Source organism: Rhopilema esculentum, chromosome 1, assembly GCF_057945365.1.
Source record: "Rhopilema esculentum isolate cy_ngs chromosome 1, ASM5794536v1, whole genome shotgun sequence".
NCBI lineage: Eukaryota > Metazoa > Cnidaria > Scyphozoa > Rhizostomeae > Rhizostomatidae > Rhopilema > Rhopilema esculentum.
In genome coordinates, this window is record NC_142815.1 from 2768645 (window position 1) to 2786574 (window position 17930).

A 17930-nucleotide genomic window follows, 5' to 3' on the forward strand; every position below is an offset into this window, starting at 1 on the left:
AATTCGCCTTCCCCCCAATCTTATCACCATGGCTACGCGACTGCATGTACTTGTGTTTTGTGGAGAGGGAGGCATCTTTTGGTCGTAGGTAGGCCTCCTGCAAGCGAGTATGTAAATTTTCTGCGCTACACTTTTTTTCTTTTATAAGAACAATTTTTTAAGAACACGAGCCTCAAAATTGGTCAAAAGTTAAGAACAAATTAAGAACAAACTGAGGCTGAGCTTCTGCTAAATGCAATTTTGAACAACGGTTCTATCTCAAAAACCAGGATTTTTATTGGTGAATATTCAAACTTTTCGGCAAATGAAGGTTGTCTCACGCACTTTGTTGGCAAATGAGGCCTGAACACTTCCTAGAGCGAAAAGCCAGCAATCGCACTGCTTATACCCTTATAAGATAAAAAAAGAGATTGAAACGTCAGAACAAAGATCGAAAGCTCTACGCTAGGAATATATGTATAACCATTTGTGGATCGAAATAGGCCAATCAGAAACGCGAGCACATGACATGCTTAGAATTTTCGATCTACGTTCTTATCTTGTTTTATATACCAAAAGCGTAACTTCTCAAGCAGGGAGAAGTCTAAAATTGTCCTTTCAGGTTGTGTGTCACTTTGGAACTCGATAAGAAATGTCATGAGCAATACTTGAAAGGATGTTATGATCTAAGCAATAGGGCGTTGTGAATAAAGTGTTTCTTCCATTTTCTGGAAGGGTGGATTCATGTTTTTGTTATAGCCTTTTCTAGGGACCTTCCCCGTCGGACTAACTTTCGTTTTAATAAAGGGAGGGATAATAATTTACAATAATCAAAACAAAATAAGCTAATAAGAGCCCTACAACTTGTTAGAATGCTAAAAGGGCCCAGGCCTACACCTAATTCGATCACCAGGCATTTTGTATGTATAAAATGTACAAGGCAGGTCGACAACAAGGACGTCAGAAGCAGGGGGGTGAAGGGCCCCTAATAATACCTATTATGTACTTAAAACCATGCAAAAATCGCATTGCGTTGGTTCATTGCATGTTTAGCAACCCCAAGAACTTTCGACCCCTTTAATCTTTAGTATGCTCCCTGGTCCTTTCCTTGGACACAAAATCACATCCACAAAAAGACAGCAGTTACGCTGTTGAAAGTTTGTCAACTTCAGTTTCCATGGTCTTTGTCTTGGAAAAATAGCTCTTTATTTAAGAGACTTGTTGAAGACACACGACTCCAAAGACATAAATATCTCCGAAAATAAAAAACAGTAAATGATTACTTTTATAAAGAACTTAAAATTAATTTATGCAACATAGATTAAACAAAGTGATTCTAAAGTATACAATTTCTATCGTTTTTTGACAACCATTAAATTCTGCCAACTTGCTTTCTTAACATGTTTAATATAAATCTATAATAATAGTTTGCGGTTATAAAACTTCGAGATACAATGACCGAGCAGAATTTTATACTTTAAGCGAGTGACAGTATATTTAAAGGCAATCTGTCACGACGTTGATTGGTTATAAGAATAAAAGGGATTTTTATTGTTTCCAGTCCCCCTTTAATTTATCGCATTGTAAAAAATATGGCGGAGCGCTGGAATCGTGTTTAGGCTATTGTTCCAGCTATTGTTCTCGTTAACCAATCCACAACGAGACAAATTGCCTTTAATACCCTAACATGAGGGCATCGACTTAAGAGAGGGAATATCAGGGACATAACAATCAGGTCTCTACAAGGGGGTAGCACCAAGGACCGCGGAAGCGGGGGGCTAAGGGGAATTTAGCCCCTGCCTGATAATCTCCAAAATGTACTTTAACCATACAAAACTTCGCCTTTCTCTTGTTTTTAACATTTTCAGCCCCCCAAAATGTTTTAGCCCCTTCAATCTGTAATGTGCTCCACGGTCCTTAGGTGGCACATCTATGCCCCTACTTAAAGCAGTACCGTTGAACCCTGTTAAGTCTGAAATGTTGGCTCATGAGATGTTTACAACCGCATTAACCCCTGTTTAATACCCAACTAAAAGTCAACAAATTTTCTTCCAAGCAGTGTGAAAGTACCCTTTAACATACAAAGCAAAAAGAAATAGTTTTAAATAAAGACTCCCTTTTAACAATACGCTGAAACCTCTTCCCCATACAGAAAGCTAACACAACGGCTTCAAACAGCCTTGCCCACGATGATGAATAGAGCTACAAACTAACCTTCGTAAAACGGTTAAATACGTATAAATACCTTACAATAAAACAACAATCTCAAGCATCTATTCCGCGGACCCAGTTTAGGCTAATCAAAATCCGTTTGAATGGCTATCGTATGTGATCCGTCTTTTAGGCCACCGTGTCTGGAAACGTGACGTAAAATCTCTTTATGCGAAATCAAGAGACTGCTTTACAAGCATGCAGAGTTCATCAGCTACCCGGATACAAAAAAATTTAAACCTAAAAACCGGTTTCTAGAAATTTCTGGTCCGGGCCGGACACCTAGAACTTTCCAAGGAATTCTCCTGTGATTATTAGGACCTATGGGGTATAGTTGATAAAATTTGGCATAGAACGAGGAAGCTCGATCGCAGTTGGTAGGTTAGGCTCATGAAGCAACTACACCAAAGCATACCTTGGTAATCCGCAACTGGTCCGGTCTACCCAGTCTCTCCCACAAAACAATATTACGTGATAACTCTATTTTTATAATATAAATATATATCCGACTTCTAAATAAATGTCCGTTTGCTTCTTAGAATCATCCGGTCTCTTGATATTTTACCCGGTTGCTTCTTAGATCCATCCGGTTTTTTAACTCGGATACTTTCTAAACTAGTCCGGTTTCATTCGGTCTATTTAATTTTGATTAGTCAGTTGGAATTCTTTCATGAATTCTGTTAACCGTTCCACATCCTCATAGGTCAGTGTGTTGTAAATTGAAGCTCGACAACCGCCAACGGACCTGGAAAGCAAGAACAAAGCCGGATTAGAAAGGACAAACCGGGCTGGAACGGAACAACGATAAACAACAAATCATGATCTTGTCTTGGCAACAGAGGTAAAAAGGTACAGATTTCATAAAGCTATATCTTTAAAGACTCATTGCTAACAATGAGCCATTGCGCTACGCAAGCATCCCATAATGCATTTTTTAGACTGTCTAAAATCAATTTTGGTTAATCCATAGAAAACAACTGCATTTGTTTGGACCGTCGCCAAGCTCGCAAAGGCCCATTGTTAACAATGAGTCTTTAAAAATTTTTAAGTTTGGCAACACGAGCACAGAAAATACATAAATTCAAACTTCTTGCTCGTCGCACATACACAGAATCATCCTTGCACAAATCTTTCAAAAATTAAAATTGGCCTATCTGGTTGTCGAAAAAGGACACAATAATCTGCAAAGTTTGACCTTTGGCCTACTGACCTGTGACCTGCCAGTCCATCAAGACCTTGACTTTTGGCCTCTGCCACAAACTTGCTTTCAAGCTTTTCATCTCCTTGCCCGACACGGAAGGGAATATTTACTCTTGATCTTGCACAGGGGTCGATAATAGCGCTGTAAAAAATCATAGTTTTAATTTCACAATATTTTCATTACATGGTTTGACTTTTACAGATATAATATAATATAATATAATATAATATAATATAATATAATATAATATAATATAATATAATATAATATAATATAATATAATATATGGTTTAACTTTTGCAGATATACTTTTTACTACTTTTAAGTTGCAAACAATTTGGCAGTTTGTTGACAATTACTAGGTTTTCCTAAGCAATTGACATTTGTTATTGGAGAACAGGGTTCAGAAAGTATACAGAGAGACGTTCATACGGAAGTAGCCCTCTGCAAATAAAGAAAATTATGGTATATTTTGTCAGGAATACTAAATGGCAAGACGTAAACAAGAATAGTAATTTTAAAGGTTTGCGAAAAATTGAACATAGAATTATAGTTTGATGAGTCAAAATGAATAAATGCAGAGTATTGAAGATTGCTGTTTAACTGTTTGTTGTGGGCTGCACAAGACAAACGAGGTACAAAACCGTTGGGCGCAGGTTCAAGTTCCAATTGCTCACATTTTCTCTCTGTGTATTGAAATATGTAAAAACCTACCTGTAGAAGCTTTTCGAGTTTTCCATGGTATCATAAAACAGTTTGGCTTTTCTTGCGTTTCTTTCTTCGAAAGCTAAAAAAAGGAAACAAATTGAGATAAACCTAAAACGATGTCACAAGCATTCAAAAACTTTTATATCAAATCAAGTATAATGATAATTGCACGATTCAACACAAAGCAACACTGATATCCATTTCAGATTTGTATTGGGTTTTGTGACGTACATCAATCCATGTATACATTTATAAGTTTCTGAACTAAACATAAAAACAGACATATCAAACTAAACAGCTGCCTGGTAATCACATCAGGGACGCCGGAAAACACACCACTCTACTCTGAGCCAGTGGAATAACCCCAAGAGGGGCAAAGAGGGGGCAGGGGGAGTGGTGTGAACCCGCAACTGTCTTTGTGCTGTCACAAGAGAAGTGGCCCCTATTTCAAATCGTGTATGAGAGAATTTTGATTATATTCCAAGAAAAGTCCTCTCCCCCCTCCTCCTCTCCCCACACATTTTGGAGTGGGGAGGCTCTAGACAAATGGACAAACTTTTATGGCAGTTTTTCACACATTATCTTTGATGCAACTACCTGAATATCATAGTTCAGCAAAAGTGCGAGGGACAAAGCCCCCTAACCTTGACCCTATTTATTGCAATATCTATTTATTACCAAATGTAATATTATGTCATGCAGATGTTATTCGTTATAAAACATCAGAATACTAACTTTGAACTCCCCCTTGTCGTTTCATCCAGTTTAAGACCAAACCAGTAATGTAAATACTAAAAGAAGAAAAATAGTGCAGGTTTCAGTTCAGAGACTTTTACGTCCACAATTACAAAGAGAATTTGCCACAGCGGGGCATAGAGGGTTCAGACCTCCTGTCAGAGAACAAGGGAACAAAACTTGTTGGAACAAAAATATTTTTGGTACAATACATAAAACGAATCTGGCAGACATTTTTTCATATGTGCCTCCTACAGAGAACTCCTGACCCCGCACTGAATGTTTGATGATCTTCCAAAAAAATAAACCAAATTCGCTCACAGATTATGTTAACATATACTATGAAAACTCATATTATGTTAATATATGCTAATGTTTGGAATGAATCATACCTGTAGCAAGGTGGGGTGTTAAGTCTCGACTCCATTGCAACTTGTTTCTGAAGCAAAAAAACAGGATATAAAGAACACCATAGATAGAATTTTTGCCAGTATAATGTGAAACAATGTTAAGGGTTGTCAAATAAAAAATGGACAAACAACGACGAGGATGGGCAATAATGCATATTTCCAGACAAAATTTTCACGTTATTGCCACATTGAAGAGGCAGTTGGCACAAAGATACAAGAGACCAAATTTGGCGCTGATGCATCAACATAATTCTTAGCATCCATACGAAACAATAATAGGGTTAAGGTTAGGATAAGGATCAGTAAGGATCAGAGAAGAGGAATGATAATGCACAACCACCCACAACTTGAAAAACTTTCAAAATGTTGGGTGGTAGTGCATTTGAAAGAGAAGCTTCAGAGGAATGTCCTTTTGGCTGATACAACTTTCGCTTACAAATCAAATTGTCGCGTGTATGCTTTCCCCCTAGTGTGCAGCTCACATTTACGAAAGAATTTGACAATACCTTGAAATTCCAAATTGTTGGACACTCCTTTCTTTCTTTACCAAGCATGTCTTCTCGCACTGCAAACAAAGTTAATCGCATCATAAGACAAGTGACAAGCTTGTGCCTCTACTTAGCAACTAAGAACCGTCCTGTTCTATACATCAAACGTGCGTACAGCTTTGCCTATACGTCTTCGAGCACTTTATGACAGACAGGTAAACAGTATTTTTCATCATTTGATATGCTTTGTACACAAATAGTCTAGCAAAAACTACATAAAATGCCTGGTATTTGCGACTTGGAACCATCCTGTACGGCATCGAATGCTTTACAAGCAAGGTACCAAGTAAAGAGCCTCCCACTACATTTCCTCTTAATGTACTCATTCTTCGTGCATAACAACAGACCAGTTAACAGTATTCCTCTTCAGTCAATATGCCTGTACATATATAGTCTGGTAAGAACCACATCCTATTATGAGCTGTTTCCACTCTGCACTGCACCATATGAGAGACCGGTAACCATAAATCATATTAAAACTCAACATAAATTTTCATAGGTAAACATAAATCATATCATAAATCAACATAAATTTTCATAAATCATAATGAAAATTATATGCTACATACCAATGACAATGGCGACACCAGCTGGACCCAAAAGCTTTTGTGCACCGGCAACAATGCAAGCAAACTACAAACAAATGTATAAACTGTTACTAAACTTAATTCCAAAACACCAAAAGGAACTCGATTAGTATTCCACTAGACCATACCTAATTCTAAGCTGCCATGATAGCCATTTTGTTTAGTGATAAAACGATTTTGTGATGAACAGTGAAAGAGTGTAGTGTTCATAGTCATAGTGGGCAAATTTATTGCACTTCTTACAAACTTCAAAATTTATGGTCAACGACAAACAAAATTGACTGCCTGAATGTATCTGTTGCAAAAATGTGTGGTGAGCGAAAATTTTCAAGGGCCCGCCCTAAAAACCTACTTGAACAAAATGTGCAGCAATCAATTTTTCTTAAAGTTAGGTTTTTACTAAACATAAACAAAAAAGAGAGAGCTGATTAACAGACAAATCCAATGATTCTATAGTTCCAAGGACAATTTTTAGTCCTATTTTGTTGGGTTTGCAAGTGGCACAAAGCTCTTCACATTGCAGACTAGGATACTAACACAATATTTTCCATGTTGCATGTTCCTTGATACATGGGACATAGTTCAGAGAGGACCAGTTTCTGCCATTGGACAATTATACACACAAAAAATAGAAAGGGAATCTACGTCAAAGGACCCAATGTCTATCAACATTCTTAGGAGAGATGTTTCGTAATTACATTCGGATTTGTTCTATGTCCACTGAACAATCACCAGATACATAGTTACAAAACAATTGTACTAGAAATTTTCGGTAAAAACTCAAGCAATATACCTTTGTCACATCAAATTTCCTTGTCATGATGTTAGATGACATATCACAGATCAATGGGACACCATTTGTTTCAGGAATATCATGAAACTCAATCCCTGTTGAAGAAAGACATAATTCTCAATCACTTACGTAGAGAGCTAAGGATGGGTCCTAAATTGAATTACAGCTGGAATGAATTAAGATAAAATAAACCAAGATAAAATTCAAAAAATAAGAAAACATTATAAGAATTACATTTTAATACACCATTATAAAAGCTTTATTGTGTAAGAAGAATAGACTTGCTAGAAAAATATGATTCGGTGGTCTTCAATTGAAATTTGCATTTACTACCTATGATCCAAAGGTAGTTTCTAGGACAATGTTTAGCTATGCTTATCAAACATTGTTTAATTCCTTCCTCTTGATGTCACACAACCTTTCAATTCTTAAACTGCGAATTATAGAGAGCTAGCAACTCAATGGAGGGACATGAATCCAAGAGCCTTGAATCTGTAGTCTGTGACCCTAGCTGCTGAGGATGTGTTCATACCTGGTGATTCCTATGCCTGGAATTACAGAGACCAGGCAACTCTCCTAACTATGATTGAAAGTTTAGTCATGTTATTGACTCAAACTACATGTGCTTAGGTCTGTTGTTTGTTGCCTTGTCTTCTGAGTATGTGTGTTTTCTTTTTGCTCTGAGTTTTGAGAAGGTGACAACATCTCTTGATTCTTATGTCTGGAATTACAGAGGTCTGGTCTCTCTCAACACTCTCAAGCGAAAGTTTTGTCATGTGTGTTGGTTACTCGAGCCTCACATTCTTGTATCTATTGTTTGTGACCCTAACAACTGAGATTTATCTAAGGTATACATAGATCCTTGATTAGAATTACAGGGTTTATACTTCTAAATTAAGAAACTTACCGCCAATAGTTTCATTGGAGCAATAGTAGACATATGCTGCATCTTTGTTAAATTTCCATTCTGATTTGGGTGGGATTGCTATAAGAGAACACGCTTTTGTAAATAGAAAGAACAAAACATTAGACAAATTTCATTTAAATATTTCTTCACCTGGTTTGCAGAGCCATCAAAATTTCATTCTTAACTAACATTTCAAAGGTCAAAGGTGAAAGGTTACTGATCAAAGGTCAAGGAGGCCAATGCTGTGCAATTGGGGAGCCAAGACACTACCGTCTGGGAATGAAGCCATTTATAGAAATCTTGATCCCATTTAGTGACAGAGCTTCTTGAAAATACAGTAAAACAACGTGTTAAGAATCTTTCAAGTGCTTTACCATTCTCAAAATCTGGAATAAATACAAAAATACATATGACAGACATAAGTCCTTTAAATGAAACTAATATCTCTGATTTAAAGGACTTATGTCTGTCATAGATTTCTCTGCTGAAGCAGACCATATCAAAAGGTCATGATTTACACAATATGGTAACTTGAATAACTTAAATCCCTTTATCGTCATGAATAACTTAAATCCAAATCCAGTCCCTAAATCCTTTGAATAACTTAAATCCTTTGACAAACAGTTCTCATGGTTTGGTATTGTATCAACCTCAAAAGGCTGCTTAATGAGATTTGACGATGATTGAGATTTCAGGCTCAAAATGGAAACTTTAAAAGAATAAACCTTGATTCTGGCTTTTTCAACTGTTTTTATAGACTTCGACGAGAGTAAATTCAATGAATTCCTCTATAAAAAGACTTCTCAGTCAGAAAGGTCCTGTTAGCAATGAATCTTTGTGCCCCAGGTGAGTAACAATTGAGGTTGTTCTTGCAAACACTCCAAGTAACAACAATTATCAACAGAACTGCTGTGAACCAATGGTTTGCAAAGTTGAAGTATAGGGACTTGATAATTGACACCCAAAAAGGTTTTTGGGAGTAACAAGAGAAGTTACGGAGAGCACCTCCGCTGCACCTAGAAAGTTTTAGGAGCTTGACTGAGCGTGCAACTAGAGAGTTTCTGCTGTGTAAAAACTAAATGTGAAAACAAACTTTTGTTATTGATGATTCACAATTGTGCGCCTGCTTTTTGCTACTCACAAGGCCTGCTTACGGAATCAATCTACACCCAGCTTGATTCCCAATCTTTAGGTATTAGTAAGAACTTTTGAGCACTTACTTGTGTATTTGCTCTGCTTTGGAAAAATTCTGTTGACTTTCCCATACTTTTCAGCCTGAAAAATTCAAAATACAAAGAGTTAGCAACAATTTATACTGTCCTGCTTTCTCTTTATAACAACAGGGAAAATGAACAGTGCAACGTAATTTAGAATTTGATGTTACCTCAATCACCGCCTTGTCCGACCATGTGCCAGTAACTAGATAATCTGCTGATTTCCCTTCTAAAAGCAAAGATAGATTATTAAAACAACAATCATTGGTAAACAAAATTTTTCTAAAAAAGTGTGTTCAAAACATTTTTATGAAAAACAAATATCAAGCAAAATGGTAACTAAAATCCATTTTGATTTGCACGCATGATAAATACTTTCTGCACAAGTATATATGAGAAGTAAAACGGAAATTTATTTTGAGGCAACAGAATCCCAAATTGGTGTCACAAAATTCTTTCCTTTCTGTGTTAAACAAGCTGCTCTCCTTCTGCTTTGTTGCTTTGTATCAAATAATTGAACTGACGACTTTCCAAAGTTCTGGATTTTATTAATGGAACTGATAAAGAGAAGATCTTTGCATCATTTTGCTTTTAAATAATCTTGCAATTCATCCTTGTCTGTCAGGGCTCTTTTACATGAATAGACAGGAAACAAGAAAGGCTTTCTCTTTGGATAAATAGCTTCAAATAAAATGAAAATATAAATGGAAAAGAAACTTTAAGAACCTTCTAGAAAGTTCAGGGCAACAGCAGCAAACATGCCAGTACACCCTCCCTGCAGGAACATGATTTTGTAGTTGTCTGGAATAGACCTAAATAACAAACAAAGGTTTGAAATAGTTTATATAAGAATAGAGGAACTCATAGAATCAAGTTTGAATCATAGGAGTTTGAAATTAGCTGTCTGAAAGAACAAATACTATTTTCAATATGGTGTGATAAAAGCTAGCATGTCCCAACCATGAAAATTGACAGAAAATGTAGCATCTACCATCCTTGAGGAATTACTAGAAAAAAGTGGTAATTTTCCATAGGCGCACAGCACTGATTGGCCAACTTTGTCAGTTGTGTGGTTGTGTTTTTCTGATTGGCCTATTTCGATCTGCAACTGGGTATATATTTCCCATCTTATTATTTCGGACCCTTATTCCGGCGTTCTATACTCTGAGGAGCGTCAGATGAAAAAAGCTTTATGTAGTACGTTTTGAAATGCTTGCTTTTTTCAAAGCAATATTGAAAAACTTCACTAGATATTGCATGCAGGCCCCCCTCCCTCCTAAACAATGTTGAACGTTTTATGTTAATGGCTTTTCATGTGCTTAGTTGTGCTACTATCAAATTGCTAATTCAAAAAAACATACATCAAATCTCTAATGTCTTGTTCCGCATTGTCGCAAATTTGCACAAACTCTTTGGAACGATGGCTCATCTCTGAAAAACAAAATGAACAAGTTGTTACTCTTCCAGGCCCTGCTCCAATGTTGCAAAATTTCAATCCTCTACAGCAATAGTCAAAGCAAAAATTGGCCATCTTTTTACATCAAAGGCATGGAATGAGGAATGAGAGGGGAAGCATGGAGTATGTGACACCCCCCTTCAAAACAAAATTCTGTTTCAAAATGATGAGTATTTTTCAATCTAGGATTGCTTTATCAACAAACCATTAAGCTTGTTTGGAAATAGAGGGTGACTCACCCACTTTTCTGACAAACCACAATTCATGGGCTCTGATGCAGGTTGGAAAGTGGGGGGGGGCAAGGGAACATTTAACAATCATAACAAAGAATTTCGAAAAAAGCTCTAGTGTTTCCCAAAATGTAGGGGGCCCCTGGCACCCCTTTGTTGGGCACCCCATGTTAAGCACAATAGCTAGCAATGGTCCTGCAACCACCAAAGGAAAGGGTTTGTTCGAATACAAAAGGTCTTGACTTAAATTGCCTTTGATGCAAGTTGGAAGGGGGGCAAAGGAAATTAAAGATTCACAACAAAAAGATTTCAAAAAATATCTTTTATTTTGCAGAAAATAATGGAGCTGCCATGGTCTCCAGTCTTGCAGGTCATTAAATTACATTGGCAGGTTTCCTTATTCTGATCCCCTAATTAGTGGCTAATTGTAACCAGTGGTTGTCATGGTATTGTCCTGACACTATGCTATTGTGACAGAAGTTCCTGGTTCAGTGTAAAAATAAATTGCCAAGGGGGGAGCAGCGTAACCATTCGGGACATTCCATGTCAAGTGGGATCTAAAAATTGCAGTTTTGGACCTCAAATATTCCCTTGGCCCAGGCCTGGCTGTTAGACTTAATAGCAAGGGAGCAGTTAACAGCTCTCCTAGTAATTTTCAGGTGAGCTATTTGTAGATAAAAAAGAAAAGAAACAAAGGAAAATTGACTTTAAGGAGGGTAATCTTCTTTAAGAACAATTTAGGGGAGCAATCTGTAGCTCCCCTCCAGCATTTGAGGAGAGCCTGGAGGGCAGCAAGGGAGCTATGGCCCCCTCAAATGGCCAGGCCTGCTTGCTCCCTACCTTCATTGGGGTTACCTTCACTTTCCAACCTTCATTGGGGTTATATGGTGTAAAAATAAATGGCTCACCCATGACACCATAGCCGAGACCCTTGTAGTTGAGCATTTCTTTTGCAGCTGTTTGAAGTACCTAAAAACAAAGTCATTTCAGAGTTTTATGACCTTATCAATGATTGTGGTTGAAAGACTATGGCTAAAAACCACACAAAATAAAAAGAATTAAAAGTAATAGATTTGTAATGACAATGTGCAGTTTGGGCAACTAATAATCTCTGGAAACTTTAGGGCAATGAAACAGCTTTGTTTCACCAAATTGTCAATTTTTTTAGAAATTGTTCATTTTTCCCCAGTTGTATTAGCTGACACCCCCCATTTGAGGAAAGAGGCCTTAAGCAAAAAACTCCAAGAGGAAAAATGCGTCTCCAAAACTCCCTAAAGGCTCGCAAAGATTGAGCAGAGTTTATTTTTCCAACAAGCTGCTATATAAAACAATCGCTTTAAGACGTTAGATAAAATTCAGTAAATAGGGAAGGCAAAAAGTTCAAACATTCCTGAATTATCCACGCTTCACAGAATGAGATTTTGCGAGGCAAAAATTTTCTGATATGGAAAAAGAGTCTTTTAATTTCATGATGGATCGACTAGGTACAAAGGTCGATTCGGTCCAAAAGCTTTGCCCGTGTCCCATATTCTAAACCCCGAGAAAATTTCAACAAAAATTAACAGTCCACGATTTTCAATCTAAGCTCAAAATCAGATTTAAATACACATAATACTTTAACATTGTTATTGGTATCAAGAAAACCGCGGATTTCAATGGGCTCCGAACGCAAAAATTTGTTATGCACACTGACTGCACACAATGGTGTAATTATTTTGCCACGTAGTGTGATTGTAAATTCTTGTTCCATGGGCCCGATAAAAAGGAAAACTTTCTTGGAAACTTTAGCTAGATTCACTTTCCTTTGATAAAAATCAAGAGAATTAAGAAAAATTGTCGTGAACAGAACCCTGTCGTATCTAGGCCAATCTCTATGTGACCAACACTCAAAATTTTCCTTCCAAAAGCGAAGACAAACATGTCGGGCCGATCGTCCAGCTCTATAGCCTGGAGCAACGAACAACAAAAATCCTAAAATATTTATTAATCCAAATCTAAAATCATTAGATCTGCATTTTTAAGTTTTATCAATTAATTTTCGAGTAAAATGTTTTCAAATTTCCGCGTTTCCCCAAATAAGGTTAAAGCAGAAGGTCGGCCTGTTCCATATTAGCAGGTCCGTAGGCCATATTTGGATGTCAACCATATTAGGATGAGAGAAATCTCACATGGTTTGAAAAAACTATAAGGATACTAACCTCAGCTGGGAGCGCCGAAGGCCCCGGAAAGAAATTTATCACTCTTTCTTCGTTTGACATTGTTTCTTTCTCTTATTCACGAACTGAGTTACAAAATTTCTATCCTGGAACTGCCTTCGTCTTGCTTCGGATACCTTCGTGAAGATAAAGTGATGAAACGAGATGGCGGGTTTATATACATGTGATCACAATTCTCTAATTGGTTAAAAACCAAAAGTGTTTATTCAGTAGACCATAGGAATCATCCTTGTGATCATGTGAGCAGTTGGTTCTGATTGGCTAGCTGGTTACAATAAGTGTTCTTATCTCTGATTGTAAACACTGAAACAAGTTAAACGGGAAAATATGTCAAAGAAATTGTCGGCCTTGGGGAAAAAACGCTCCTTCGCTGGGGCGTTACCTCAGATCCTCTTGTACGAATTTCTGGGCTGGGAGGTAAATGGAAGTGCGTTGGGGGAGGGGGCGGGGATTATTGGAGGGAGAGGGAAAAGGGGAGAGATTGTTTGAAGTTGGAGCTGAGTGGCTAAATAAAGTTGCTATTCAAAAACTTTGCTTCGAAGCCTTTTCATTTCGAAGCGAAAATTTTGCAAGTCAATAATAAAAACTGAAACTCAAACTCAAAATATTTTTTTCAACATAAAATTGATTAATTACAATATACCGGTTAACATAACTATACTTAATATACAATATCCAAGTTAATTTGGCTAAATAACAATGAATGGTCAACCGCAATATTTTATAATTCAGCAATGAGAATTAAACAATTTTAGGCTGAAGGACACATGGAAAGAACTTTGGGCAAGCTATCGAGCCATGTATCGAACTTGACGTGTTTATAATGACGATTCTAAGTTTGAATGATAACAGTAAGATATAATAAGAATAAAATAAAGTAGAACGAAATAGAAATAATACTATGTGTAATATTGTAATAACAGCTAAGTGCAATTATAAAATAATCATAAAGTGATCAAGCCTACAGATGTCAAATTTTGTTCATACGAAAATATTTCATATGTTTCACAAAGTGGTGTTTATTATCCATTTTCTTTAACTCTATAGGTAGGGAGTTCCAAAATTTAATACCATCGAAAGTGAACAAAAACAAAAACATCGCAAAAAAAAACAAAAACATCGTAAGTTTTGTTTTTATTCTTCCTTTAATATGACATTTCTTGTTGACTAAAAGAGCCTATTTTATCAAAAGTGGTATGTTAGGTTAGGGGTTTTCTCGCGGTTGGGGGCTTTTAGAAATTAACATGTTTAGGCTGGGGGCTTATTCGAGAGGAGACTTCTTCGAGGAAATTCCAGGTTGTACACTTATAATTTAAGGTCAAATTTAGAATATTCCAGCCTAAAATTTTCGAAATTGAAAAGAACAGCCAGCTTGTATTTCAATTTATTGGGTGTTGCTCAGCATGGTTTTATGAAATGTAGATCTTTTCTGCAAAATTAAATTTTCCAAAAAAATGTGACTGTGTGGAAATTTCGGGGGAAGAAAGTTCACATTTAGAATTATGATCTTTCGACCAACATTGACACTGATTCCAGCTAATTTGTGCTACCTACAGTCATATGCAGGCGTTTTGGTATTTAACGCACGATGCGCAGTTGTGTAATGCCATCAAAATAACAAGGGGGGGGGGCTGTTGCGGAAAATGTTGCGAAAACAATAGAAAAAGTAGATATTTGCAAAAAGGGATGATCAGCCCCCCGAGCCACCCTAGCACTATACCCCTAAAGGAACATAGAGCAAAAATTCTAAGCATGTCATGCGTCGGAAGTTCATCCTTCTATCCATCGTGACACCCTCAAATATGCTGCATGGCAAAACTAGGTGGCTTAGCTGGCAGCATTTTTACTGATTACACGCCAAAGAGGGTGGGGGGGGGGCAAGTATTCACTACCAGTGTGGTTCATGTCAGTTTTCTTAAACATTTAGGAAAATCATATCACATTTCAAAATATCGATTCAATCATTGCATCCTTTTCTTTTTTCAGTTCTTGGGAAAAAGAGCTTTTTCTGCGTTTAAAATTTAAAGAAGGTCCTTTAGGACTTTTTTCAATTGATGAGTGCTTCTCTCGCCTACATTTATAAAGTCAAGCCTACTGACTCTTCTTAACTAATAAATAAGTAATTAAATAAATGCAAATCTAAAAATGTTAATACTACCATACAAATATATCCATTTTACCATGACTTTCTTTTTTCTCGTTGTACTGATTTCATAGCTAATTAATGCATCCTCAAGATGTTATGATCTATTGAGAGAAAGAAGGCGTAGCTAGAAAAACCAGGGGCTTTTTGTCTAAAGGCACTTGTATCAAGGGCCTTAAGGGGCTGTGGTTGTCAGGGATTGGTGTTTATCGTTTTCCAAGATATTTTTGCGATAGCACCCTTGGTCTTTTCATAACAGTAGCAAGGCCCATACTACCAGGGGGCCGGGGCAGCCATGCCCCGCCCTCCACTTTTTTGCGAAGCAAGTAGTTTTAATGCTGCAGAAAAGGGAAAGAAACCTTGGCACCCTACTTTTGTTAGCCATGCCCTCCCCCCCCCCCCCCACTTTCAAATTCATGGCGTGGGCGCTGAGTAGAGAATACATCTGCTGACTTTTATCCTCAACGCTGTTTTGAATGATTCTGTCAGGGAGAAGATATAAGGCCCTTTTTAATGTCAAATATAAGAATGGCCTTTCAAAAAGAATGAGAAATAATAAAAAGTCTTACTTTATTCTCTCACCTTCTTCTTCTAATGTCTCTTTCTTGACTATAATTATTCCACTTTCCCCTAAATTTGATTTTTGATTCACTCTTATTTAAACTTTTGAATTACCATCATTTTCTTGTCTCTCCTTTAATCTCTTCACCATTCTAATTTGCTTACTGCTTTATTTCTTTGTTCACTTATTTCCATTGCATTTTCTTCAGTGCCATTATCGTGTCCTCTCTTTTTGTATTATAATAATCCCCTTTATCCTAGCTTCACTTCCACCTCACTCTTACTTTTATTTCGAGCTTGCTGTTACTTTACCTGATTTCCATCCACAAGCGCGAAATCGCTTTCAACTTTTCAAACTCTTAAACAAGCCCTTAATTTCACAACCACCTATTCCCTTACTTTGTTGGCTTCCTCTTCGCCAAATTCACAAATTAGCTACTTTCATTAAAATTTGACAGTAGCCTTTCTTTGCCTTGCGATTTAATAATCATGGGATCTGATACAATTTGGAAAAGGGGGGGGGGTAAGGGAAAATTTAACATCCATAACAACAGATCTTGAAAAAAGCTCTATTGTTCTGCGAAAAAGTGGGGGGGGGGGACATCCCCTTCGTCTGAGCCCCTGATAATGTTTGCACTGTTAAAGCTCTCGATTTATCTTTTTCCGTTAATTTTATGATCAAACCAACCCAAACAAAATAGCTAGCCCTTCTGAATCTTTGGAATCTCAACTTTTCTTCCTGTGCCCTAACATTGCCCAACCTATTTTTCAACTGACCCTTTCACTTAACCAACCATTATCACATTTTTTCCTTTCCTCTTCCCTCAGCTTGCCCACGTAACTCATCTCTTGATAAACTATTTTCATTCTGTGCAGTCTTTAAATCTTACACACCAGTATCTGAATCTACCAGGACTTTCTGCTTTTCTGCTTTAACATAAAATTTTGTAATTTTTATATCCTTATAAGCCTGTTGAGGGGAGAAGTTGTCACCTGGAATTATCACGAACGAATGCATTATCATATTGAAACGTTATATATCATTTATCTCATTCACGAATCATCACAGTCTAAAATGTAGCTGTTTGTTTCCATATTTTCGTATTCTGACATCCTTTAAGTTATTACAGCTGGATTTAATATTTACAATCGTCGTAAATGTTGGAAACTAAGGAAGCAGGACCTTCCATGTATCCTTACAAGGATGTTAAGCCAACTACCCAACAAGGCCATCCCTACGCTACAAAAACAAAATGTTGGTGTTGAGCACCACTAGTCACAGTAATTTAGATTTTATCCTATAATAACCAGTTTAAACAGGTATGTTATTTTATTTCTGTTTTTGATATTATTATGTATAAGTTGAGCCCATAAGTATCAGAAAAGTTTGTTGTTAAATAAGGTATCCAAAAGTATCAGAACATAAGGAAAGTTCTTACCCATAATTATTGAATGGATCCCTCTGTATATAAAAGGTTAAAGTGACCCCACGGCCTAGGCTATCTATCTCATCCTCGTGCTTTCCAATTCGATAGAGATCTCCCATTTTCCGCCATTCTACCCACATTTTACTCAGGGTACTAGAGCCTCAGTTAAAAATAGGGTCGAAAAGTGGAAGGGAAGGGGAAGACCAGGGGCGTACCTTGACGATTTTGAGTGGAGGGGGGTGAAAACGGGTGAATTTACCGACCAAAATTCAACCCTCCAGATTTTGATATACACCAATATACTATATAGAGTCAAGATACACATCTACCGACAGTCCAGAACATTTACCGACCATCCATAAAATTTACCAACCAACATTCTAAAAGTGGGGGGGGGGGGGGGGTTGGGCTGTACCACCCCCCACACCTCGGTAGGTACGCCCCTGGGGAAGACAAAGGTTCATCGCTTTTCGTATTTTCTTCTACAGCTGGACTCCACTCTTCAACTATTAAACACAACCTCTATTTGAGGCTCTTTTTTGTAGGGTGCCCACATTTCAATGAAAATGTTACATCAGTAGTAGAAATTGGCTACTTTTTAGCA

The 17930-nt window shown here is 37.2% G+C and overlaps 1 protein-coding gene across 1 annotated transcript; it reads right to left on the reverse strand.

Annotated features, from left to right (window-relative positions):
• Positions 1–1233: 1233 nt before the first annotated feature.
• LOC135690202 (phosphoserine aminotransferase) lies at positions 1234–13338 on the reverse strand. Its single transcript, XM_065207685.2, has 15 exons — positions 13178–13338; positions 11888–11948; positions 10655–10724; positions 10020–10105; positions 9464–9522; positions 9300–9354; positions 8080–8157; positions 7173–7267; positions 6362–6425; positions 5751–5809; positions 5227–5273; positions 4835–4890; positions 4106–4178; positions 3401–3532; positions 1234–2935 (listed from the first exon to the last, which is right to left on the reverse strand). Exons 1-15 carry the CDS (start codon positions 13235–13237, stop codon positions 2830–2832), a joined length of 1101 nt encoding a protein of 366 aa, XP_065063757.2. The 5' UTR covers positions 13238–13338; the 3' UTR covers positions 1234–2829.
• Positions 13339–17930: the final 4592 nt, after the last annotated feature.